At 43.6% G+C, this 25,415-nt stretch overlaps 4 protein-coding genes across 4 annotated transcripts in view; all 4 read right to left on the bottom strand.

Moving 5' to 3' along the window:
* Positions 1-1,426: 1,426 nt before the first annotated feature.
* Positions 1,427-25,415, bottom strand: part of crb2a (crumbs cell polarity complex component 2a) — a 37,270-nt gene continuing 13,281 nt past the window's right edge. The window contains exons 4-13 of the mRNA XM_029280318.2: positions 10,804-10,943; positions 9,627-9,797; positions 9,440-9,553; positions 7,853-8,806; positions 6,251-6,822; positions 5,891-6,056; positions 3,906-4,776; positions 3,683-3,799; positions 3,112-3,238; positions 1,427-3,007 (exon numbers count right to left, since the gene is read on the bottom strand). Coding sequence (XP_029136151.1) covers positions 2,786-3,007; positions 3,112-3,238; positions 3,683-3,799; positions 3,906-4,776; positions 5,891-6,056; positions 6,251-6,822; positions 7,853-8,806; positions 9,440-9,553; positions 9,627-9,797; positions 10,804-10,943 — 3,454 coding nt within the window. The 3' untranslated portion in view covers positions 1,427-2,785. The remainder of the gene's footprint in view (positions 3,008-3,111; positions 3,239-3,682; positions 3,800-3,905; positions 4,777-5,890; positions 6,057-6,250; positions 6,823-7,852; positions 8,807-9,439; positions 9,554-9,626; positions 9,798-10,803; positions 10,944-25,415) is intronic.
* LOC109995624 (E3 ubiquitin-protein ligase TRIM39-like) lies at positions 13,780-16,643 on the bottom strand. The gene has a single exon (XM_020649409.3). The coding sequence runs from the start codon at positions 15,475-15,477 to the stop codon at positions 14,074-14,076; it is 1,404 nt and encodes a 467-aa protein (XP_020505065.1). The 5' UTR covers positions 15,478-16,643; the 3' UTR covers positions 13,780-14,073.
* Positions 18,022-20,917, bottom strand: LOC136183161 (E3 ubiquitin-protein ligase TRIM35-like). Its single transcript, XM_065965410.1, has one exon. It carries the CDS (start codon positions 19,708-19,710, stop codon positions 18,307-18,309), a length of 1,404 nt encoding a protein of 467 aa, XP_065821482.1. The 5' UTR covers positions 19,711-20,917; the 3' UTR covers positions 18,022-18,306.
* Positions 22,255-24,725, bottom strand: LOC109995625 (E3 ubiquitin-protein ligase TRIM35-like). Its single transcript, XM_065965411.1, has one exon. The coding sequence runs from the start codon at positions 23,941-23,943 to the stop codon at positions 22,540-22,542; it is 1,404 nt and encodes a 467-aa protein (XP_065821483.1). The 5' UTR covers positions 23,944-24,725; the 3' UTR covers positions 22,255-22,539.

The raw sequence follows: 25,415 nt of genomic DNA on the forward strand, positions 1-25,415 counted from the left end.
ATTTATTATGTTGTTGTTGTTTTTAAAAAAAAAATGTATTATTATTTTTTGGGCTTTTTGTGCCTTTAATGGAGAGAGATAGGACAGTGGATAGAGTCAGAAATCAGAGAGAGAGAGTGGGGAATGACATGCGGGAAGAAGACACAGGTCGGATTCGAACCCGGGCCACCCGCCTGGAGGACCACAGCCTCTATACACCACCAACGCCCGACCTTGTGTGACAGTGACCCAGGTCCACGCCGCGCTATGACCACGAGAATGGCGTTTCAGATAGAATGGCCTTTCGCCACTAGAGCTCAAAAAAGTGATCTGAGCTTTTCTCCTATTGGACACGCAGAGGTGACATCACGTAGCGAAGTGCTCAAATTAAGAATTGTTCATTTCAGTGCAGCGTGCAAGAAGGGCAAGCAGGACTTTGCGCTCAGCTCGGCGGGGGCTCGTCAACACATAGACAACAAATGGACTCGACATGCGGCAAGCAGCGAGCGCCCACCACGTCTTTTCTGACAGGCCCTACAGACTTCAAAGGTTACCCTGGTGTTTTACATCAACAGATCAATGAACAGCAGCACGAGACTTCACACGAAAAGATTTCAAATCTTAACCGAGGAGGACAGATTCAACTGATTTTTTACTTTATCATCCTCACCCAGACCGCGAGACCACACCTGCTTAAGGAGAAAAACAAACATGGAGGACGATGGACGTTGTCAGCTGGTAGAACAAGAATATGGCTGAGAAGACGTGTAGGTGCTTTATGATTGCTGCTGTAAAAGTACACATCTGACTGGTGATGCTTCCCGGTCTGCTCGCTCTCATTGGCTGTTGCTGGTATTCCGTCGGAGGCTGCCTGACCTGGACATATCAAACATGTCTGTTATTTATGATTCCAGATCGGGGAAGCTCTGACTCCCATCAGGAGCGATGTCACCCGTCTGTTCCTGCAGGGGGCGCTGGAGTCCCATCGATGGCGGTCTCCATGCTGGAAATGCTGTCTCAGTCTAACTTTCAGTCAACTTAATGACAGACTGAGAGCTGGAGCTGAGGCGGGTTTTAAGCCTCCTGACAAACCGTTACACCGCGCCCACCTGTCAATCAGGTCAGCTACACGCCTTATTGTGAATAACTCTTATCCTTCATCAAATCAAAACTGATGAGTCATCAAAACATTCACCCCCCCGTACAGTGTGTGTCGATCAAGACATGAGCTAATCAGACCTGTTTGTTTTTTTGAACCAGGCTGTAAACATGTTAATCTCTGCTGTAAAAACAGGCTTTTTAGAATGGATGTGTATGTGACTTCCTGTGCTTCTGCAGCCAGCCTCTAGTGGACACTCGAGGAACTGCAGGATTTTACACTTCAACATCAGCTCGGCTGCACTGGCTGTGGATTGGATGATGGAGGATGATGTTGAGGTTTGAGAGGTCAGAGTCAGTGTTGCTTTATTGCAGGTTTATAAAACATTATGAATGAAACATGTTGGATCATGAACACAGAAACAAAGACGACAGTGACGCTGTGCAACAGAGACCTACACTCTGACTCAGAGTTCACATTTGTTTAAAAAAAGACCTAAAAGAGTGCATCATGTTGGTCACACTACAGTGTGTTACAGGATATGTTGTTTTTCCCTCAATCTACAATCAAGGATAGCTTCTTCTTTTTTTTATCTTCTCAGTATTTATTTTATCTTTACATTCAAAACATCTGCTCCCGGGACGCTCAGCAGAGGAGGTTCGTTGACACCCCGGCTGGAACAGATCGGAGTGAAGCTGCTACCGGAGAGGCGGAGACGAACACGAGCAGAGACTCCCTTTGTGAAGCACTAACAGTAAAACACTCAAAATCCTGCAGAAGTTCAGACACAGAATAAACATAAATATACAAACTGTACAGGCGGTAACGGAGAAACAGCTGTGCAAACATCAGGCTGCTCTGAGAACGAGGAAACATAAAGCGTCAACAATCGTCAAATATAAACATCGAGCACAGAGAAGATTCATCTCTCTCTCTCTCATTTCTTCATTTAAATATGTTTGAGTTCTCTGAACATAGATGCACTTTACTGTTTATATTAACAGCCGTGTTTTTAAGAAGCACTTTTTTTTGTACTTGTGCTCTTGTCGTGCATATTAAAAAAGAATGAGTCAATTTAGTCAAATTGCTGTCGTGTGTTTGCAGTGAAACATTATTTCACCAACAAAATGCACAAAAGTAGAAAGATAACACGTGCTGGTCCTGTTGAGCGTTTTTCAAATCAGTCCAAAAGTCAGACACTTCTCAGAGTCAGCCTCTAGTGGCCTGTAGAGGAGCTGCAGCTTGTTAGTCTTGTGTTGGTTTGACTCTTTCTACAGAGTTGCACCAACATCTTCTGACAGTGGAAACACTTCCAGCCAGTTTCTCTCGATTGTCTGTGCAGTGAGTCTTGAGATGAAGCCCTGTAAATGTCCTGAAGTCTAGATTATAAAAAAAAACTGCAATAGGCAAGATACAGCATTTAGACTTTCAGAGTTGATTGTCTTAGTGTCATGTCAGAGAGTTTCTGCAGTGCAAACAATTTGATTTCCTCAGTTGAAGCACCTACATGATTATCAGCACATTCACAGCAGCAGTGGGCCTGCTGTACCTAATGACTGCCAGCAGGGGGGGCTCTATCCTGCGTCTCGTACTTCCTTCAGTGGAGCCCAGGTGTACAGAGGATGTGAAGGTGTCACTGTGAGTCTGGTGCAGCGTGCCGCAGCACTCACATCCTCTCTGAGAGTCCCTCATGTGTCAGTCTGTGTTTCAGATGAGTCTCTCCTCGGGGGGGACCTTCAGCATGCTGTCCATCTCCAGCCGAGCCCCCGCCAGCTCCTGCGTGCTGGGGCTGTACGCACCCTCAGATTGACGCTTCTTCCTCGCTGTTAGCACCATGAAGGTCAGGCCGATGATGAGGATGAGCACGCAGCAGCAGAGCAGCGGGATGGCCACCAGCAGCCAGGGGACGCCCTGATAGTGGGCCTGTTTCTGCACACACACACACACAGAAGGCAGAGGATGGTGTTGGTGGTTTGAAACAGTTTTCTTTATTCCGTTCAGTTTAAAAGAAGAAAACAAGCAGATATACATACGTTGGTGTCACAGATTGGACCGCTGTAACCGGGCAGACATTCACACACGAACATGTTGAATCGATCCAAACAGGAGCCGCCGTTTCTGCACGGGTTGGACTCGCACTCATCAATCTCCAGCTCACACCTGGAACATGGAAAACAGATCCCGTTTTAAAGGTTTCTGCCACAGGATGAGAACACCACTCGAGGCTCTAATCCATTAACTGTTCCAGCCTTACCTTTATCAGGTGATTAGAGACTTTTGATATATATTATCATTTAGTCATGTTGATTCAATATTTATTAAATATGATTTTGAACATATAATCATCACACATAAACAATAATATGTCCTGTTGTGTCTGCAGATTATCAGTTTCATTTGTCTGTGTACTTTATCATCAATCAGGAAGCTTTTAAATGAAAACAGCTTCTCAGATTTGCGGCATTAGCGTTACTTGAATCTGGAGACCTCCAGCAAGACACAATAACATTTGAGCTTCCCACCCTAAGCGTGACGTCAACATGGCTGCCTTGCTGAAACATCCAGTATTGGATTAAAAACCACAGCTCTCTAAACTGAGCTCACCTGCTTCCAGTAAAACCAGGCATGCAGGTGCAGTTTGCCCCCCACAGCCCGTCAGTGCAGATCCCATCGTTTGCACACTGGACGTCTTCACCGCACTGAAGCGGAGGATAGCTCCACCTGGTGGAGAGAGGAGATCAGACTCGTGTTTAATGAATGATTTAACACTGTTGTGTGAAGCTACAGAAGCAGTAAATCTACTGAATGCAAATGAGGGGCTTCTTACTGGCAGCGGGGGCCTCTGTAGTCCTGGGGGCAGGTGCAGGTGTAGGTGTTGGTTCCGTCCTGACAGGTGCCTCCATGTTCACAGGAGTGATGCTCACACTCGTCCACATCCTTCTCGCACAGCGTGCCGTCGTACCCGGGGTGACACCGACATTCAAACCCGGCTAAGTAGTCCTTACAGCTGCCGTGCACGCAGGGCTGAGACGCACACTCATCCACGTCCGTCTCACACTGCTCCCCCCCCCAGCCCAGGTCGCACACACACCTGAACATGTTGAACAGGTCTTCACAGGTGGCCCCGTTCAGACACGGGCCGGATGCACACACAGGAGCGCTGCTGCAGCCCAAGTGGATCTGTGGTTTACCATGAAGGTGGAACTGAGATCTCTGAGGGGGTTTATAATCGTCCACAAAGGGCAGGTAGATCCCGCCCACCCGGACTGCACCCAGACACCCGGTGAAGCTCTCTGCGACCGCCACCATGGCCCCCTTCTCGTTTAGGAACCGCAAACTTCCCGTCCGCTGCGGCAGGCTGCTGGCGTCTGTGATCCCGTCCACCGTGATGACCCACGGAGACGTTTTGCGGCCACGCTCGGCCCGCGAGATGTTCACACGGTGCCAGCTCCCGTCGGCCACCCGCCGCACCCCCGTGAAGGTCAGGGTCTCCACACTGTTCCCCGCGTGGATCTCCACCTGCACCGAAGAGTCCAGCAGACCCACCAGGAGCAGGTCTGACCCAGAGGTCGCTCTGAGGAGGATGGCGTTCTCTGAGCGAGTCCTCAGCTCCACGTAGATGTCAGAGACTGGCTCAGACAGGGAGCCCGCAGCGCTGTAATGAACCGGGTTGTTCTCGAACGTGGCGTTGTACACACCTGAGGGTCGACATGAAATCTTTGTTAGAGAATCAAATTTACCAATATGATAACTGAATTGACATAAAACGTTACTACTGCCCAAAGACTTTTGCATGTTTCTTCATAGCCACCGCTAAACGCCGTTTCCACCAAATGGAATCTGGGCTTAAGTAGTCTGGTTCAGTCCAGTTCGGTTTTGGTTCGGTAAGATGGGTTTGGCATTTCCACCGTCAAAAGTTTGGAATGGTTTCAAAATAACCGATCAGTACCGTCCTACTTTTTTGCTTCCCTTCTGTTTGGGTGCCAAGCGTTCTGATCCGACCCTAAAGGGCGGAGCTAGACACACTGCAGTCCGTTGATTGGTCGAAAGAATCGTCACTTCCTGTGCAACATCAGTAAAAAAAAAGTAAAAACGTCAGCGTGTAGCACGGCAGCATGGACGACCTCGGGGGTGAAAACCTTCCCAGGGATCATTGATCTTTGTTTACTGTGTTGCGTGTTCTTCTTCTTCATTGACTTTAACCTCACAATTATTTAAACTGCACCTTTAATATTTGCACTGACTGTTATTTAATGTCTGTTTCTTTTTCTTCTTTTTAAACATTGCTGTACATATATAAACAACACAGTTCAACACTTTTTTTATATATTCAGATCTAATTACAGATTTCTTTCCTCACCTGTTTATAGGTTTTTGTTTAAATTTCACATATATTTTTATCCCTGCATGGGTTATTCACATTTCTTGTATAAGTCTATTTTCAATTGCACAGTTTAAGTTCGATTCATCTAGGGGTATTCTTTAAATCTTTTTTTCAGGTTAATATATATGTATGGGGGAGGGGGGCGTCGGTTTTGTGGTTAATTTGTAACAAATGTTTCATGTCATGTATGTCTTAGTAACCTGCTACTGGATGCTTTGAATTTCCCTCTGGATCAATAAAGTATCTATCTATCTATCTTATTGGCGGCCTACACTGTGTCCCGCTATTACCTAGATGACACAGCAAACGCCATCTGACTTACATCCCACATGGGTACAGTTGGCTGTGGAAGTATAAATCAGAATTTACTGAACCAAACTGTACCGCTTGGTGGAAACAGGCTTTATAAATTTTTCAGATATTCTTACACTCGTATCCATCGTGAAGGTCCACACAGTGTCCTCCGTTCACACACGGACCGCTCACACACCACACGCGTGTTTCACAAGTCTTTCCCCTGAACTCCTCCGGACACGTGCATGTGAAGTCGTTAAATGTGATGACGCACTCTCCTCCGTGATGACAAGGTGTCTCCTGCAGAGCAACAAGAGTTTATTTAAAGCAAAGCAGTCGAAGCAAAATCAGAAAAATTAATCTCTAAACAAACTTTATATGTTGGAGAGAAGAAGCTGAAAACATGAGAAGACGAGCTAGCTAACTTACTATGACCAAACCGGCTAACACAGTTATTGTGAGACTTAAACATTGAAGCAGATTACACTCCGCACCTTGCAGGTGTCATCACTGATGCATCCCGTCTTCACGTTCTCAGCATCACTCGGCAAATACACCTCCTCCTCCTCTGAGCTGTTCCAGGCGTCCACGTCCAGGTGCACCGAGTCCAGACGCAGGTCCTGCAGGCACCCTTTGTAATGCCCCCCCCAGGTATCAGAGTCCAGGTCTGCCGGTAGTCCTCCTACATAGACCTGATCCCCGGTGTGCACCTCCACCTCAGGGATCTCCCCAATGCCGTACCTGAGCCCTGCGTGTTCAAAGATCACCTGTCTCTGTCTGACCTCCACCTGCAGCATTGTCTTCTCCCCGCTGCTCACAAACACCGGAGCTGTGAGGGGCGAGCTGTTAGGAAGCGAGCTGACCAACACCCTGCCCATCCCCAGGTATATAGAGAAGAACGCCTGCCCCTCCTCCTCCGAGGACCTCCTCATCTGGAACAGGAGCCCCTCCGTCTTTAAAGTCCTCAGGAAGAAGGAGACGTTGAAGCTGCTGCCGTGATTCTTTGACACGTCGTAGGAGCTGAAACTCTTCGTGTCCTCGTGGCTGTACGTCCATGAAGGAAACTCTGTCAGGGAGGAGGTCAGAGGTTTGGATTAATCACATGACAAGTAGGACTACAACATTTAGTGTAGATTTCTAGACCTCATCTAGGTTTTTCTTCTCATGTATTGTGGATTTATGTAGATTCCTATCAGTGCTGCAGCTCGTCCTTTCTGACATGTTGTTCTCATATTTTTATCAGATTTATATATTTTCACTACATGTCATTTTAAAATGAAACTTTAGGTATTGAGAGACGTGAGTGAGGTTGTACTGAAAGCATTCATCACCGTTAATCATATAACATATACTACATACACTATTCAACAATTCTGGTCAAAATGTATAACTTTAAATCTAAATTCATCCCATGTTTATAAGCTGGTGTCCCACAGAGATCTTTACTGGGCCCCATTTAGTTCAATATGAACATCAATTATCTGCCCGCTGATTTTCGCCCACTAAACCTGTGCAGAAGAGTAAAAAAGGTTCTGATTCACCAAACACATTCAGAGGATTTATCATATCATAACTGCGCTGCAGAGCAAACTGCATCTGTATGCTGTCTAACTTCCAACTAGTGATCTGGAAAACGATTCCACATCTGCATTACTTCAAAATAAAAGATCTGTAGATCAAGTTTTTATTACTTTGAAATTACTATTTTTAATACAACGAGGGGTGAAATCTGTGCAGAGCAATGTAGCTGGACAGGAACACAACTAAAGAGCTTTTATTGATGTTGCTTTTTCTTGTAAAAACAGATATATTTTTGATCAAAATCAAGGCATTAGTTTCTGTTGCACAATCCATATTGCACATGCCATGATTTAGTTTGAGGGCTTTAGTATTTTTGGAGTTTTGAAAAAAGTTTTAAATATCAACTCAGAAGTTTAGTCCTCCGACTTTGAATATAGCTATAACGAGAATGCATGACTTTAACAGTTACTGCTACAGTACATACAGCACACAAATTTGATCTGACAACCTGCTTCAAACTAATAACTCAGAGAAGTATTCATAAAGTTGTCTGAACTGGTGTGAACAGTTCTTACCTTGGATGCAGCTCTCACTGTGAAACGGTCTGTAGCAGTCACACTGGTAGCTGGTCCACAGGTCAACACAGAGTCCATGTCCACTGCAGGGGTCTGGCTCGCACCACTCTGTCTTACTGCAGCCGAGCTCGTGGCCGTGGTCCTCGGGGAGGTTTTGAGGCAGTATGGGCTTGGAGTCGATCATCAGGTCCTCCATACACCCGATGAAACCTCTAGAGCTCACAGAGTTCTCTAAAAGCTCCTCTGGCGCTCCACCCACATACACCTGAGAGAAGGCCTCAGAGGGCTGGAAGGGGGGTTCATCAGCACCTCCATCTGTGACCCGGCACCCGTCCCTGTCACAGCCAGGACCTTTCAGAACCAGAACCAGACTGCCCTCATCCAAAAACACATGAGCTTCCCTCCAGTCTCCGTCACTGACCAGACCAGGAAATGACACGTCCAGGTCAGTGTCCTCAGAGGATGCTCTAGCACGTAGACCCCCGTCCACGATCTCCAGCAGGAGGTGTGTGTCCTCATCTCCTCTGAAGACGAGCAGCATGTCGGGGAGGGTAGTCCTGAACCTGAGCTGGACCCCATAACCATGGTGACCCTGGTGCTCCACCTCCCTGCGCCTCCGCTCCTCCAGCACCACCTGGATGTGGACAAACCCAGGTGAGGAGAAAGAGAAGGTGGTTCTGGTGGAGCACTGGTCGTCATAGTAACCGTGGTGACACAAACAGGTGTGGACATGTTCTCCGTCCTCCAGCCTGGGTAAGCAGGTGGCTCCGTTCTGACACTCGTGGTCCACACAGCCGGACAGTTTCAGCTCGCAGTGGTCGCCCCCCCAGGGGAGCTCACCTGGCTCCGCCTCCGGGCAGTGACAGGTGTAGGAGGCTCTGCCGTCCTCACACCAGCCTCCGTTCTGACAGGGCTGACTCTCACACTCATCGATGTTCACCTCACACAGCTCACCTGGAGGAACACAAAGACGGCCAGGGTTCAAAAAAGGAAAAAAAAGGCAGGACTGAACAACATTTTGTTTTCATCATTGAGGCTGCCATGTGTGCATGCAAAATAATCACATCCAAACTATGTCAGTCAGCCGCTTTTGTGTTGCTTGATGCAAACCAAAACTGACAGTTTTCTCCTTTCCATGACTACTCTCCAATAAAACTTCAATAACCACTCTCCAGCTACACCTGCAGCTCACATGGAGCTTCTCATGTAGACCAAATGTAATTGTAAACATCTAGAAATGGTTGATGATGTTTAAGTATCACAACAGCAAGAACCACGTTTATTTGTAAAGATGATAAAGAAACATTGCTCCACCTCTTCTCTGTCCACCTTTCCACCTGCTGCTCCTTCTTATCTACACATCAGTGTTGCAACTGATTAAAACGTAATTGATTGTAAATGACATTGATTTTTATCTATTTGTTTTAAGTTTTTTTGGTGGCTTTTTGTGCCTTTGATATAGAGATAGGACAGTGGATAGAGTCGGAAATCAGGGAGAGAAAGAGTAGGTAATGACATGCGGGAAATGAGCCACAGGTCGGATTCGAACCTGGGCCGCCTGCTTGGAGGACTTCAATCAGGACTCACCTAGGAATCCCTCTGAGCATGTGCAGGTGTACCCGTTGATTTTGTCTTCACAGGTTCCTCCGTTCTGACAGGGTTCAGACTCACACTCATCGATGTTGACCGAACAGTTCTCTCCTGGAACGCAAGAGAAGTTAAATAACTTTCTAAACATTTTTAAAATACAGGAGGATTGTTTTGCTGCTCTGACCTGCAAAGCCCGGCTGACACTGGCAGATGTATCCGGCAGCGTCTGAGAAGCTCAGCTCCCAGTCCAGCTCCCAGTGAGACGGATCTGAGCGCTCGAAACACTCCCCGTCGTTCTCACAGGGCCGCTCAGCACACTCGTCTATATCCACCTCACAGTTTGGTCCTTCGTAACCTGAAGAAAAACCAAACCGGTCATGAATGTTTATCCATGTTACACCCATGAAAGGGCTCTGCATATCTTGGATTAGTTTCACTTTGTAAGAAGTGTTTCCCAACGTAGAACAAATTACCATTAAACCAAACACCATGCTGACTCCATGCTGGTACAATAATAATGAATAACTTTCATGGCAGAGCATTTTCTTAAAGAGCAAAGTGGTACATGATGATGTTATTAGCATGCTATAACATTGGCAGTGTCAGTTGGTCCTCCACTTAAAACCAGACAGAGATATTTCAATAATTATTAGAGGGATTGTCATTAGATGTTGTTCAGACCCTCGTAGTTCACAGGTGATGAAACGTGCTGTCTTTGGGCACTTTTTCCCGGTTTAGCATCAACGGCATGTTTGGTTCTCAGATCTCAATTACTATTGCTTGAATATCCCTAAAAATTGGTACACCCATTCATTTTTCATTGAGGATGAAGTCTAAAGATTTTGGGGACCCACTGACTTTTATTTTAGTGCCACCCTCAGGTGAATGTTCAGTTTGCCCAACATTTTTTGACCTATAAACATAACTACTCCCCCAAAAGGATTTCCCTCGATGTTTAATGATGCTTAATGATGATTAATCAGCAACTGTTAACCAGCTAAAATTCTTATTTTTTAATGATTAACATTGTAAATACTATCAGCCTAGTCCTGGTCCTGGTTTGAGGGGCCCCTGTGAAATTTTGGCCCCATCAGACTCTAGTATCCGAGGGGTTGGTGTGAAAGTTCTGATGCAAGGCTTAATACTAGCCACTACTATAGCAGTGAATGAGTGCAGCACTTCACTTCTTCTTTCAGAAGACATTTAAAAAGGTATTGTCGTACTCAACGTTTGAGCTGCAGGTGAGATGATTTAAGTACTCTGGGCTCAGAGCCGCAAAGAAAGCAGCATCGTCTCAGTGAAAAACCTCGGCCTGTTTCTCCTGTTGCACAAATGTTGATGTGTAACCTGCAGTTCATTACCTGGCCAGCAGAGGCAGGCGTATCCGTTGACTCCCTCCACACATGTGGCCCCGTGCTGACAGGGATCGGAAGCACACTCAGGGATGTCCAGCTCACAGTGGTCGCCCTCAAATCCGGTTTCACTGCAGTCACATTCATAGCTGCAACACACAAATGCATTTCAATACACAAGCGTCGCTCAGGATCAGGTAGTCTGTCCCTGGTTTTATCCAGGTACAACCTCCAGTTTGTGTCGTTAAACTCTGAGCAGCATTTAGATCACTTTGATCCATAAAACTCAGGATCATCTTGACCCCAGCAACAAAACAACATTTTTACAAAGTAGTTGATATTTTAACACATTCTTTAAATATGTGCTTTGCTTTAGGGAGAAAGGGGACTAAGTTTAATATATTTAAATAATGAAGGGTTTTGTCCACTTAAATACTTCTCAAAATGAATCATCATCAAACATTAAATATCTCATTAAAAGCAGCAGTGAGGATCTTTCAGTTTGTGTGGATTTTGGCGCCCCCTGTGGACAAAGTATGTAGTGTGAAGTCCATTGAAAGGAGACCTATCATCCTCACTTTCACCATTAATGATGTCAGTCTGGGTCACCTGTTGAGGACGGCTGTGAGATGTGTAATTCAAAAACCTCCTTATGTTTTGAATTCAGACTGCAGTACCCATTTTAAACGCTAGGTGGCAGAGTTACATATTGCTCCTTTAAAGATACAAGTAATATGCAAATGAAACGATTTTCTTTAATTTTTGAAGTCATAAACTTAAGTCAAAGTGTGTCCTCTTACGTCTCTCCTTTGTTGTTTAATCATTATGAGACCTCTGTGATGTTTATCAACAACCTGCCAAGGGGCTATAATCTGGCATATTTACATGTTTTATGTTCATTAGTGTGCACTGTCCCTATTTAAATAAATAAATAGTCACAGTATCCTGGTATTCCCAGTATTCCCAGTATTCCCTCCTGCAGCGGTCTGGTTTTGCTCTGAAGGTGAATCTTAATGTCAGTCCTTCATGGCGTCTCGTCTCAGTGACGCAGAATAACAACCTTTGTCCGGGTTGTCTCAGGTGAGTCTGGTAGAGGTGGAGTTTTATTACATTATATAAGTTTCAAGGTTCATAAAAGTACTTTAAGATCATTGGCGACTCACCAACATCTTCTGGTCAAATAATGTGCAGATATTCACAATAATAAAAAGCCTTTCTGTTCATGCATTTTCATTCTAAAATAAGAGTTTTCATTGAAATTATGAGAACGACTTAGTGGAGCATTTTTGGAGAATCAAAGAGATAATGTCACTTTTTTATCTTTCATTTAAATCATGTGGAAGAATATGCATTTTATATCTCTGATAAGTTCTCTGATTTAATCTCTGACCACATGAAGTCATAAACTCAAGTCAAACTTTGTCCTCTTACTAATGTCTCTCCTTTGTTGTTTATTCATTATTAGACCTTTGTGATGTCTTATTAGATAATGCAGCGTTTATTTCTTCTTCCAGGCCAACACTTTACCACCAGCGTCTCTTTGAATCCTGTGATCCAACATTTGAGCGTCCTGGTGAGCTGCTGTTCCTCCTCTAATAAATCAGTTCAAAAGTTAAAGTTTACAATAACTGACAGGTGATGTTCATCAGGTCGTTAACCTGTAATAATTAACCCCGTGTTCTCCAGAGCTCATTGGATCTCTGAATCAAACTCTTTCCCTTCTTTGGGACATTTCTCTTCTCCTGTCCGACCTGACTCGGATACATTAGCTCGTCTGTAAACATATTCTCTTCCTCAGGTCTTTTTCTCCTGGTCGTCTTCCTTCCCTAAACGCCTGTTTATTTTAGAGTCTGTCGCAGTGTCCGATATCACTCCCTATTCTAGTCAACTGTGTTAAAGTCACTATAGTGAGTAGAGAGTAGGGAGTGAGTGAGTGATTTCGCACACAGCCGGTGTGTGTGGCCGTGCGTGATGACGGAGGTACGTGCGTGCGCGCTCTGGCCAGAACCGTTCACAGCTTGGTCAGAGGTAGATTAATGATTAATGCTCCGTCTATAAACACATTTAGAAGTATTTTTTAATTGTTTAGATGTAACCAAACGGAGGTATTCAATTACTGGTCATATTTGGTTCATCCTGTATCAGTTCTGTGGAGTTTTTAATAATATTTATAAAGTTATTAATTCGTTTCTGTATGTTAAGATAGTCGTCTCTCCTAAATGATGCGTTGTTTTCTTCCATCAGGGGAGAAGTTTGGTCCCGGTTCACTCACAACTCATCGATTTCTGTTATTTTTTTTTTTATATAGGTATGGAGAGGGTTTTTTCAAATGTCTTATTAATATATGTAAATTGTTTATTGCTGAAGTTTTCCTTGTACTGTTTGGCCGCTGTGTTTTATATTAAAGCTGCTAATGTGAATTTATATGCTGTACATTCATGCAAAGAAAATGGTTTTCTGGCTTCATATTTATTATTAATTTGCTGTTGAAGTGTATAATTTTTTTAAGTTAGTTTTCAAAATATTTTTCTTGTGTTGTATTTATTATGCATTTATTTATTTTCACTTTTTTGGGATAATAGAAGTTTTTTAATAATTGTGTTTATTTTCAAGTATTGTTGATTTAATTACATAATTTTGAATTAATGTGTAATGTATAAATGTAAATAAGGGGAGAGCCGATAACAGCTTGGTCAGGACGGAAATGTTTGATCCCGGCTCACCACACAACAAATCGATTTCTGTTAATTTTGTCTGTTAATACAGAACCAGAACCCACAAGCTGTCTCCTGAGTCATTACTGCAGACCAGAACACAACACAGAACACACACACGGGTTACACAGGTGATGCCTTCAGGGACCCCTTGGAATTCAAGTGAAAAAGTCTGAAATCAGACGTTCACAGCGGCTGCTGAAGCTACAGATGACAGTGAACCAGTTAACACACTGAGCAGAATGTCTTTAAAGAGACTCCAACAAATGAATGAATGAAAACCTTTATTGCCTCGAGGGGGAAATTTCACCGAGAGCATAAAAACACAATACAGGACAGCACATTAAACTCCAACTCCAAGTTATAGAGAATGTTTCAACAAAAACATCATTACCATGACAACGCAGTCACACAATCCTAAAAGAATCACAGACGAACAATAAGAATAATATCGTAATCATCACCATCATCATCGCCATGACAACGCAGTCACACAATCCTAAAAGAATCACAGACAAAACCATCAGAACAATATCATCATCATCATCATCATCTTTATCATGTATTAGTGATGTTCCAGAGTCACAGAGATCTTCTTTGGTAAAATCTTCACTTTACCCTGAGTGTTAATGTATGGAAACATCCTCTCAGTGAAAGTGTGTGTGTAGATGTGTATTTGTGTGAAGGTGTGTATGTGTGTGTTAGTATCAGGATCAGAGAACGACAGCTCTCCTCTGTTACAGTCCAGATTCACTCTGATCCTCTGAGGGTTCTTCTTCATGGAGAGAACAGTGACTGGATGTGATGAGGAGCGTGCTCCATATTCACCATCATATAACCCTATTCTCCATAATCCAGACCGTTTGTCTCCCTTCCTCTTGTCAGACTCTGCTAACACACCCAGTCCCCAGCGTGTACTGTCTCCAACCTGGACGTCCCAGCTGTGAGTCCCTGAGTTAAAGCCCTCAAAACCCAGGACAGAGATGTAATAATCAAACCTCTCTGGATTATCAGGAAGCTGCTGCTCCTGTCCTCGTGTCACACAGGTCAGATCATCAGACAGGGTGAGGTATGAACGAGCAGTGTTTGGATCCAGAATGACCGGACTGTAGGAGACCATGTCCTTCATCTTGTTCCAGATGTTGAAGCTCAGGTTGCCCAGGTGTTTGACCACATCTATCAGAGCTCCTGTGGGCAGCTGTGGATCCTCCAGCAGGGGGCGCTGCTGGACTTTTTCCACTGCATCCTTGTAGTTTTTCAGGAATGAGACGTCTGCAGCTCCCAGTTCGTCCTCTGTGGCTCTGACTGAGTCTGAAAGAGCTGCTATCTCTCTGCTCAGAGCCTCCATCTCCTCCTTCATCCTCTGACTCTTTTTCTCCTCTTCCTCCCTCAGTGCACGCAGCCTGGCCTCCTCTTCCTCTATTAGAAACTGGTGAAGCTTCTTAAACTGCTCCTTAATCTGCCTCTCTGTGTGTCGGGCCTGGACCTGAATGTGTTCTGCTGTTTGATCAAATTTCACTTTAACTCGTTTACAAACATTTAACTTCTTCTTTACCGGCTCCAGAGTTTCCTGAAGTTTCTGCTTGTGTTGTTGAGCTGCTTCATCGATGGGTCTGAATGTGTGTTTGCTGTGTTTTTCTGAATCTCTGCAGACGAGACACACCGGCTCCTGATGGTCCAGACAGAAGAGTTTGAGTTTCTCAGAGTGCAGACTGCAGAGATCCTCTGAAGCTCTCTGATCTCTCTCCTGCAGAAAAGTCTCACACAGGTTCTTTAAAGCAAAGTTAGGAGGTAAACTTCTCTTTGACTGTCTCCTCTTACAAACCGGACACACCTTGTTTTCCTTCTCCTTCCAGCAGTCCTGCACACACACTCTACAGAAGCTGTGACAGCAGGACAGGATGACTGGATCTTTAAAGATGTCGAGGCAGACAGGACAGCTCAGATCTTCCTCTAACTTGGACGCCATTTTCTCTCAGAGTCTGAAGACGCAGCAGACAAACAGCTGGGAGTCACTCCCTGTCACTGAAAGTTCCTTCTATCTGTATTCTTCGTTCTTTTTAAATGTCTTATCCGGTTTGTGGATTCAGTTTCAGATAAAAGTCCAGATCTTCCCAGTATCCTGGTATTCCGAGTATTCCGAGTATTCCCGCCTACAGCGGTCTAGTTTTGCTCTAAAGGTGAATCTTACTGTCAGTCCTTCATGGCGTGTCGTCCGGGTTGTCTCAGGTGAGTCCGGTAGAGGTGGACTTTTATTACATCTCATCAGGTATGCAAAAGAAACAAACGCGCTGCAAATAGGCAAAATCTACTGCAGAAGCATCAAACGCGCTGCAAGTACAGAAACGAAACTTAAGTCAAAACACGCACAACCACAAAACAACCAGTGTTGCCAGATCTCGCGAGAGAAACAAGCAACCAGCTCTATGGAAACAAGCCCAGTACAAACAAGACTGCGGTCAAGCCAGCCGCTCCTCGAGTTTACACGGTGGAGTGAGCCGCCCCTAAATTTGAAGTGCTCCCGTATTCTGATCTTTATGGTAAATGCTCCAGAGCGAGCAGGAGGAACAGACAGAGAGAGCGAGTCCGTTATTAATCTCCTTTTCCAGGCAAAAGTGATAAATGTCTAAGTCTTACCATAAAACTGGCTATGAGATACACGTGTATGAAACGGGAGCAAACAAAATACTGTTCAGGGAATAACTTCGGAGGTCGGTGAAATTAGTTTGAGAATAATACTGCGAGTCTGCGGTAACTTCCATTTTTCAAAGTAAGGTGTTTTCCTGGGGAAAAAATATAAAAAAATATGTTCTTACATAAGTACACAATGATTCTGATGTGGTTGGACTTAGTACTTCTTTAGTACATTCTACAATCCGCTGTCGAATTCCATAATAAAGCACTATAATGAGTCTTTTTTTATGACTTTGATGTCCTGTAAGTACACAATGATTCTGATATGGTTGGACTTAGTACTTCCTAGACTACATGCACCTGTACTATGAAGTACTTTTACTTTGTACTTTTTGAGAAATCCACTGTCAAAGTCCCTAATAAATCCTAGACTACATACTACTATGTACTATGTACTTTTATGAAGTACTTTTACTGTCTACTTATGGAAGAATTTTTTTTTACAAGACATCAAAGTCAGAAAAAAGAGTAATTATAGTGCTTTATTGGGGTGTGCGCGATAGCCACTGCGCCACCAGCACCCCTCCTCCTTAGTTTAAAAAATAATCCTATCCAGGCGTCCACACACGCTCAGATTTAAAAAAACATCTTTGTCAGCTGTTATGAGCACGCCAAGTCAACAACAACGTCCTTGACAGGCTAAAATGCTCTCACCACTCATCTCCATCTCTCCATTTCATTTACAAAGTCGTCCATTCAGGCGTCTCTGCTCGTCAGCATAGTGGGAGAGTAACTGTATGTGTGAGCATGTAAACAGTCCAGTTAGCAACGTTAGCACCAGAGCCAGTGTGTGTGGCCGTGCGTGATGACGGAGGTACGTGCGTGCGCGCTCTGGCCAGAACCGTTCACAGCTTGGTCAGAGGTAGATTAATGATCAATGCTCCGTCTATAAACACATTTAGAAGTATTTTTTAATTGTTTAGATGTAACCAAACGGAGGCATTCAGTTACTGGTCATATTTGGTTCATCCTGTATCAGTTCTGTGGAGTTTTTAAAAATATTTATAAAGTTATTAATTCGTTTCTGTATGTTAAGATAGTCGTCTCTCTTAAATGATGCGTTGTTTTCTTTCATCAGGGGAGAAGTTTGGTCCCGGTTCACTCACAACTCATCGATTTCTGTTATTTTTTTTTTTATATAGGTATGGAGAGGGTTTTTTCAAATGTCTTATTAATATATGTAAATTGTTTATTGCTGAAGTTTTCCTTGTACTGTTTGGCCGCTGTGTTTTATATTAAAGCTGCTAATGTGAATTTATATGCTGTACATTCATGCAAAGAAAATGGTTTTCTGGCTTCATATTTATTATTAATTTGCTGTTGAAGTGTATAATTTATTTCAGTTAGTTTTCAAAATATTTTTCTTGTGTTGTATTTATTATGCATTTATTTATTTTCACTTTTTTGGGATAATAGAAGTTTTTTAATAATTGTGTTTATTTTCAAGTATTGTTGATTTAATTACATAATTTTGAATTAATGTGTAATGTATAAATGTAAATAAGGGGAGAGCCGATAACAGCTTGGTCAGGACGGAAATGTTTGATCCCGGCTCACCACACAACAAATCGATTTCTGTTAATTTTGTCTGTTAATACAGAACCAGAACCCACAAGCTGTCTCCTGAGTCATTACTGCAGACCAGAACACAACACAGAACACACACACGGGTTACACAGGTGATGCCTTCAGGGACCCCTTGGAATTCAAGTGAAAAAGTCTGAAATCAGACGTTCACAGCGGCTGCTGAAGCTACAGATGACAGTGAACCAGTTAACACACTGAGCAGAATGTCTTTAAAGAGACTCCAACCAATGAATGAATGAAAACCTTTATTGCCTCGAGGGGGAAATTTCACCGAGAGCATAAAAACACAATACAGGACAGCACATTAAACTCCAACTCCAAGTTATAGAGAATGTTTCAACAAAAACATCATTACCATGACAACGCAGTCACACAATCCTAAAAGAATCACAGACGAACAATAAGAATAATATCGTAATCATCACCATCATCATCGCCATGACAACGCAGTCACACAATCCTAAAAGAATCACAGACAAAACCATCAGAACAATATCATCTTCATCTTTATCATGTATTAGTGATGTTCCAGAGTCACAGAGATCTTCTTTGGTAAAATCTTCACTTTACCCTGAGTGTTAATGTATGGAAACATCCTCTCAGTGAAAGTGTGTGTGTAGATGTGTATTTGTGTGAAGGTGTGTATGTGTGTGTTAGTATCAGGATCAGAGAACGACAGCTCTCCTCTGTTACAGTCCAGATTCACTCTGATCCTCTGAGGGTTCTTCTTCATGGAGAGAACAGTGACTGGATGTGATGAGGAGCGTGCTCCATATTCACCATCATATAACCCTATTCTCCATAATCCAGACCGTTTGTCTCCCTTCCTCTTGTCAGACTCTGCTAACACACCCAGTCCCCAGCGTGTACTGTCTCCAACCTGGACGTCCCAGCTGTGAGTCCCTGAGTTAAAGCCCTCAGAGCCCAGGACAGAGATGTAATAATCAAACCTCTCTGGATTATCAGGAAGCTGCTGCTCCTGTCCTCGTGTCACACAGGTCAGATCATCAGACAGGGTGAGGTATGAACGAGCAGTGTTTGGATCCAGAATGACCGGACTGTAGGAGACCATGTCCTTCATCTTGTTCCAGATGTTGAAGCTCAGGTTGCCCAGGTGTTTGACCACATCTATCAGAGCTCCTGTGGGCAGCTGTGGATCCTCCAGCAGGGGGCGCTGCTGGACTTTTTCCACTGCATCCTTGTAGTTTTTCAGGAATGAGACGTCTGCAGCTCCCAGTTCGTCCTCTGTGTCTCTGACTGAGTCTGAAAGAGCTGCTATCTCTCTGCTCAGAGCCTCCATCTCCTCCTTCATCCTCTGACTCTTTTTCTCCTCTTCCTCCCTCAGTGCACGCAGCCTGGCCTCCTCTTCCTCTATTAGAAACTGGTGAAGCTTCTTAAACTGCTCCTTAATCTGCCTCTCTGTGTGTCGGGCCTGGACCTGAATGTGTTCTGCTGTTTGATCAAATTTCACTTTAACTCGTTTACAAACATTTAACTTCTTCTTTACCGGCTCCAGAGTTTCCTGAAGTTTCTGCTTGTGTTGTTGAGCAGCTTCATCGATGGGTCTGAACCTGTGTTTGCTGTGTTTTTCTGAATCTCTGCAGATGAGACACACCGGCTCCTGATGGTCCAGACAGAAGAGTTTGAGTTTCTCAGAGTGCAGACTGCAGAGATCCTCTGAAGCTCTCTGATCTCTCTCCTGCAGAAAAGTCTCACACAGGTTCTTTAAAGCAAAGTTAGGAGGTAAACTTCTCTTTGACTGTCTCCTCTTACAAACCGGACACACCTTGTTTTCCTTCTCCTTCCAGCAGTCCTGCACACACACTCTACAGAAGCTGTGACAGCAGGACAGGATGACTGGATCTTTAAAGATGTCGAGGCAGACAGGACAGCTCAGATCTTCCTCTAACTTGGACGCCATTTTCTCTCAGAGTCTGAAGACGCAGCAGACAAACAGCTGGGAGTCACTCCCTGTCACTGAAAGTTCCTTCTATCTGTATTCTTCGTTCTTTTTAAATGTCTTATCCGGTTTGTGGATTCAGTTTCAGATAAAAGTCCAGATCTTCCCAGTATCCTGGTATTCCGAGTATTCCGAGTATTCCCGCCTACAGCGGTCTAGTTTTGCTCTAAAGGTGAATCTTACTGTCAGTCCTTCATGGCGTGTCGTCCGGGTTGTCTCAGGTGAGTCCGGTAGAGGTGGAGTTTTATTACATCTCATCAGGTATGCAAAAGAAACAAACGCGCTGCAAATAGGCAAAATCTACTGCAGAAGCATCAAACGCGCTGCAAGTACAGAAACGAAACTTAAGTCAAAACACGCACAACCACAAAACAACCAGTGTTGCCAGATCTCGCGAGAGAAACAAGCAACCAGCTCTATGGAAACAAGCCCAGTACAAACAAGACTGCGGTCAAGCCAGCCGCTCCTCGAGTTTACACGGTGGAGTGAGCCGCCCCTAAATTTGAAGTGCTCCCGTATTCTGATCTTTATGGTAAATGCTCCAGAGCGAGCAGGAGGAACAGACAGAGAGAGCGAGTCCGTTATTAATCTCCTTTTCCAGGCAAAAGTGATAAATGTCTAAGTCTTACCATAAAACTGGCTATGAGATACACGTGTATGAAACGGGAGCAAACAAAATACTGTTCAGGGAATAACTTCGGAGGTCGGTGAAATTAGTTTGAGAATAATACTGCGAGTCTGCGGTAACTTCCATTTTTCAAAGTAAGGTGTTTTCCTGGGGAAAAAATATAAAAAAATATGTTCTTACATAAGTACACAATGATTCTGATGTGGTTGGACTTAGTACTTCTTTAGTACATTCTACAATCCGCTGTCGAATTCCATAATAAAGCACTATAATGAGTCTTTTTTTATGACTTTGATGTCCTGTAAGTACACAATGATTCTGATATGGTTGGACTTAGTACTTCCTAGACTACATGCACCTGTACTATGAAGTACTTTTACTTTGTACTTTTTGAGAAATCCACTGTCAAAGTCCCTAATAAATCCTAGACTACATACTACTATGTACTATGTACTTTTATGAAGTACTTTTACTGTCTACTTATGGAAGAATTTTTTTTTACAAGACATCAAAGTCAGAAAAAAGAGTAATTATAGTGCTTTATTGGGGTGTGCGCGATAGCCACTGCGCCACCAGCACCCCTCCTCCTTAGTTTAAAAAATAATCCTATCCAGGCGTCCACACACGCTCAGATTTAAAAAAACATCTTTGTCAGCTGTTATGAGCACGCCAAGTCAACAACAACGTCCTTGACAGGCTAAAATGCTCTCACCACTCATCTCCATCTCTCCATTTCATTTACAAAGTCGTCCATTCAGGCGTCTCTGCTCGTCAGCATAGTGGGAGAGTAACTGTATGTGTGAGCATGTAAACAGTCCAGTTAGCAACGTTAGCACCAGAGCCAGTGTGTGTGGCCGTGCGTGATGACGGAGGTACGTGCGTGCGCGCTCTGGCCAGAACCGTTCACAGCTTGGTCAGAGGTAGATTAATGATCAATGCTCCGTCTATAAACACATTTAGAAGTATTTTTTAATTGTTTAGATGTAACCAAACGGAGGCATTCAGTTACTGGTCATATTTGGTTCATCCTGTATCAGTTCTGTGGAGTTTTTAAAAATATTTATAAAGTTATTAATTCGTTTCTGTATGTTAAGATAGTCGTCTCTCTTAAATGATGCGTTGTTTTCTTTCATCAGGGGAGAAGTTTGGTCCCGGTTCACTCACAACTCATCGATTTCTGTTATTTTTTTTTTTATATAGGTATGGAGAGGGTTTTTTCAAATGTCTTATTAATATATGTAAATTGTTTATTGCTGAAGTTTTCCTTGTACTGTTTGGCCGCTGTGTTTTATATTAAAGCTGCTAATGTGAATTTATATGCTGTACATTCATGCAAAGAAAATGGTTTTCTGGCTTCATATTTATTATTAATTTGCTGTTGAAGTGTATAATTTTTTTAAGTTAGTTTTCAAAATATTTTTCTTGTGTTGTATTTATTATGCATTTATTTATTTTCACTTTTTTGGGATAATAGAAGTTTTTTAATAATTGTGTTTATTTTCAAGTATTGTTGATTTAATTACATAATTTTGAATTAATGTGTAATGTATAAATGTAAATAAGGGGAGAGCCGATAACAGCTTGGTCAGGACGGAAATGTTTGATCCCGGCTCACCACACAACAAATCGATTTCTGTTAATTTTGTCTGTTAATACAGAACCAGAACCCACAAGCTGTCTCCTGAGTCATTACTGCAGACCAGAACACAACACAGAACACACACACGGGTTACACAGGTGATGCCTTCAGGGACCCCTTGGAATTCAAGTGAAAAAGTCTGAAATCAGACGTTCACAGCGGCTGCTGAAGCTACAGATGACAGTGAACCAGTTAACACACTGAGCAGAATGTCTTTAAAGAGACTCCAACAAATGAATGAATGAAAACCTTTATTGCCTCGAGGGGGAAATTTCACCGAGAGCATAAAAACACAATACAGGACAGCACATTAAACTCCAACTCCAAGTTATAGAGAATGTTTCAACAAAAACATCATTACCATGACAACGCAGTCACACAATCCTAAAAGAATCACAGACGAACAATAAGAATAATATCGTAATCATCACCATCATCATCGCCATGACAACGCAGTCACACAATCCTAAAAGAATCACAGACAAAACCATCAGAACAATATCATCTTCATCTTTATCATGTATTAGTGATGTTCCAGAGTCACAGAGATCTTCTTTGGTAAAATCTTCACTTTACCCTGAGTGTTAATGTATGGAAACATCCTCTCAGTGAAAGTGTGTGTGAAGGTGTGTATGTGTGTGAAGGTGTGTATGTGTGTGTTAGTATCAGGATCAGAGAACGACAGCTCTCCTCTGTTACAGTCCAGATTCACTCTGATCCTCTGAGGGTTCTTCTTCATGGAGAGAACAGTGACTGGATGTGATGAGGAGCGTGCTCCATATTCACCATCATATAACCCTATTCTCCATAATCCAGACCGTTTGTCTCCCTTCCTCTTGTCAGACTCTGCTAACACACCCAGTCCCCAGCGTGTACTGTCTCCAACCTGGACGTCCCAGCTGTGAGTCCCTGAGTTAAAGCCCTCAGAGCCCAGGACAGAGATGTAATAATCAAACCTCTCTGGATTATCAGGAAGCTGCTGCTCCTGTCCTCGTGTCACACAGGTCAGATCATCAGACACGATGAGTCCTGAACCAGCAGTGTTTGGATCCAGAATGACCGGACTGTAGGAGACCATGTCCTTCATCTTGTTCCAGATGTTGAAGCTCAGGTTGCCCAGGTGTTTGACCACATCTATCAGAGCTCCTGTGGGCAGCTGTGGATCCTCCAGCAGGGGGCGCTGCTGGACTCTTTCCACTGCATCCTTGTAGTTTTTCAGGAATGAGACGTCTGCAGCTCCCAGCTCGTCCTCTGTGGCTCTGACTGAGTCTGAAAGAGCTGCTATCTCTCTGCTCAGAGCCTCCATCTCCTCCTTCATCCTCTGACTCTTCTTCTCCTCTTCCTCCCTCAGTGCACGCAGCCTGGCCTCCTCTTCCTCTTCTAGAAACTGGTGAAGCTTCTTAAACTGCTCCTTAATCTGCCTCTCTGTGTGTCTGGCCTGGACCTGAATGTGTTCTGCTGTTTGATCAAATTTCACTTTAACTCGTTTACAAACATTTAACTTCTTCTTTACCGGCTCCAGAGTTTCCTGAAGTTTCTGCTTGTGTTGTTGAGCAGCTTCATCGATGGGTCTGAATGTGTGTTTGCTGTGTTTTTCTGAATCTCTGCAGACGAGACACACCGGCTCCTGATGGTCCAGACAGAAGAGTTTGAGTTTCTCAGAGTGCAGACTGCAGAGATCCTCTGAAGCTCTCTGATCTCTCTCCTGCAGAAAAGTCTCACACAGGTTCTTTAAAGCAAAGTTAGGAGGTAACCTTCCCTTTGACTGTCTCCTCTTACAAACCGGACACACCTTGTTTTCCTTCTCCTTCCAGCAGTCCTGCACACACACTCTACAGAAGCTGTGACAGCAGGACAGGATGACTGGATCTTTAAAGATGTCGAGGCAGACAGGACAGCTCGGATCTTCCTCTAACTTGGACGCCATTTTCTCTCAGAGTCTGAAGACGCAGCAGACAAACAGCTGGGAGTCACTCCCTGTCACTGAAAGTTCCTTCTATCTGTATTCTTCGTTCTTTTTAAATGTCTTATCCGGTTTGTGGATTCAGTTTCAGATAAAAGTCCAGATCTTCCCAGTATCCTGGTATTCCGAGTATTCCGAGTATTCCCGCCTACAGCGGTCTAGTTTTGCTCTAAAGGTGAATCTTACTGTCAGTCCTTCATGGCGTGTCGTCCGGGTTGTCTCAGGTGAGTCCGGTAGAGGTGGAGTTTTATTACATCTCATCAGGTATGCAAAAGAAACAAACGCGCTGCAAATAGGCAAAATCTACTGCAGAAGCATCAAACGCGCTGCAAGTACAGAAACGAAACTTAAGTCAAAACACGCACAACCACAAAACAACCAGTGTTGCCAGATCTCGCGAGAGAAACAAGCAACCAGCTCTATGGAAACAAGCCCAGTACAAGACTGCGGTCAAGCCAGCCGCTCCTCGAGTTTACACGGTGGAGTGAGCCGCCCCTAAATTTGAAGTGCTCCCGTATTCTGATCTTTATGGTAAATGCTCCAGAGCGAGCAGGAGGAACAGACAGAGAGAGCGAGTCCGTTATTAATCTCCTTTTCCAGGCAAAAGTGATAAATGTCTAAGTCTTACCATAAAACTGGCTATGAGATACACGTGTATGAAACGGGAGCAAACAAAATACTGTTCAGGGAATAACTTCGGAGGTCGGTGAAATTAGTTTGAGAATAATACTGCGAGTCTGCGGTAACTTCCATTTTTCAAAGTAAGGTGTTTTCCTGGGAAAAAAATATAAAAAAATATGTTCTTACATAAGTACACAATGATTCTGATGTGGTTGGACTTAGTACTTCCTAGACTACATGCACCTGTACTATGAAGTACTTTTACTTTGTACCTTTTGAGAAATCCACTGTCAAAGTCCCTAATAAATCCTAGACTACATACTACTATGTACTATGTACTTTTATGAAGTACTTTTACTGTCTACTTATGGAAGAATTTTTTTTTACAAGACATCAAAGTCAGAAAAAAGAGTAATTATAGTGCTTTATTGGGGTGTGCGCGATAGCCACTGCGCCACCAGCACCCCTCCTCCTTAGTTTAAAAAATAATCCTATCCAGGCGTCCACACATGCTCAGATTTAAAAAAACATCTTTGTCAGCTGTTATGAGCACGCCAAGTCAACAACAACGTCCTTGACAGGCTAAAATGCTCTCACCACTCATCTCCATCTCTCCATTTCATTTACAAAGTCGTCCATTCAGGCGTCTCTGCTCGTCAGCATAGTGGGAGAGTAACTGTATGTGTGAGCATGTAAACAGTCCAGTTAGCAACATTAGCACCAGAGCTACACGGTAACGTTTGCCATTACACTAATCTCAGGTAAACAAAAGTGATGTAAATAAAGTTACATTGTTGTCATTGATCTTAAATTCA

Source organism: Labrus bergylta, chromosome 17, assembly GCF_963930695.1.
Source record: "Labrus bergylta chromosome 17, fLabBer1.1, whole genome shotgun sequence".
Lineage (NCBI taxonomy): Eukaryota > Metazoa > Chordata > Actinopteri > Labriformes > Labridae > Labrus > Labrus bergylta.

What these genes read in the sequence shown, in the direction of transcription:
- LOC136183161 (XM_065965410.1), bottom strand. Translation starts at nt 19,710, where the DNA reads ATGGCGTCCAAGTTAGAGGAAGATCTGAGCTGTCCTGTCTGCCTCGAC.
- LOC109995624 (XM_020649409.3), bottom strand. Translation starts at nt 15,477, where the DNA reads ATGGCGTCCAAGTTAGAGGAAGATCTGAGCTGTCCTGTCTGCCTCGAC.
- LOC109995625 (XM_065965411.1), bottom strand. Translation starts at nt 23,943, where the DNA reads ATGGCGTCCAAGTTAGAGGAAGATCCGAGCTGTCCTGTCTGCCTCGAC.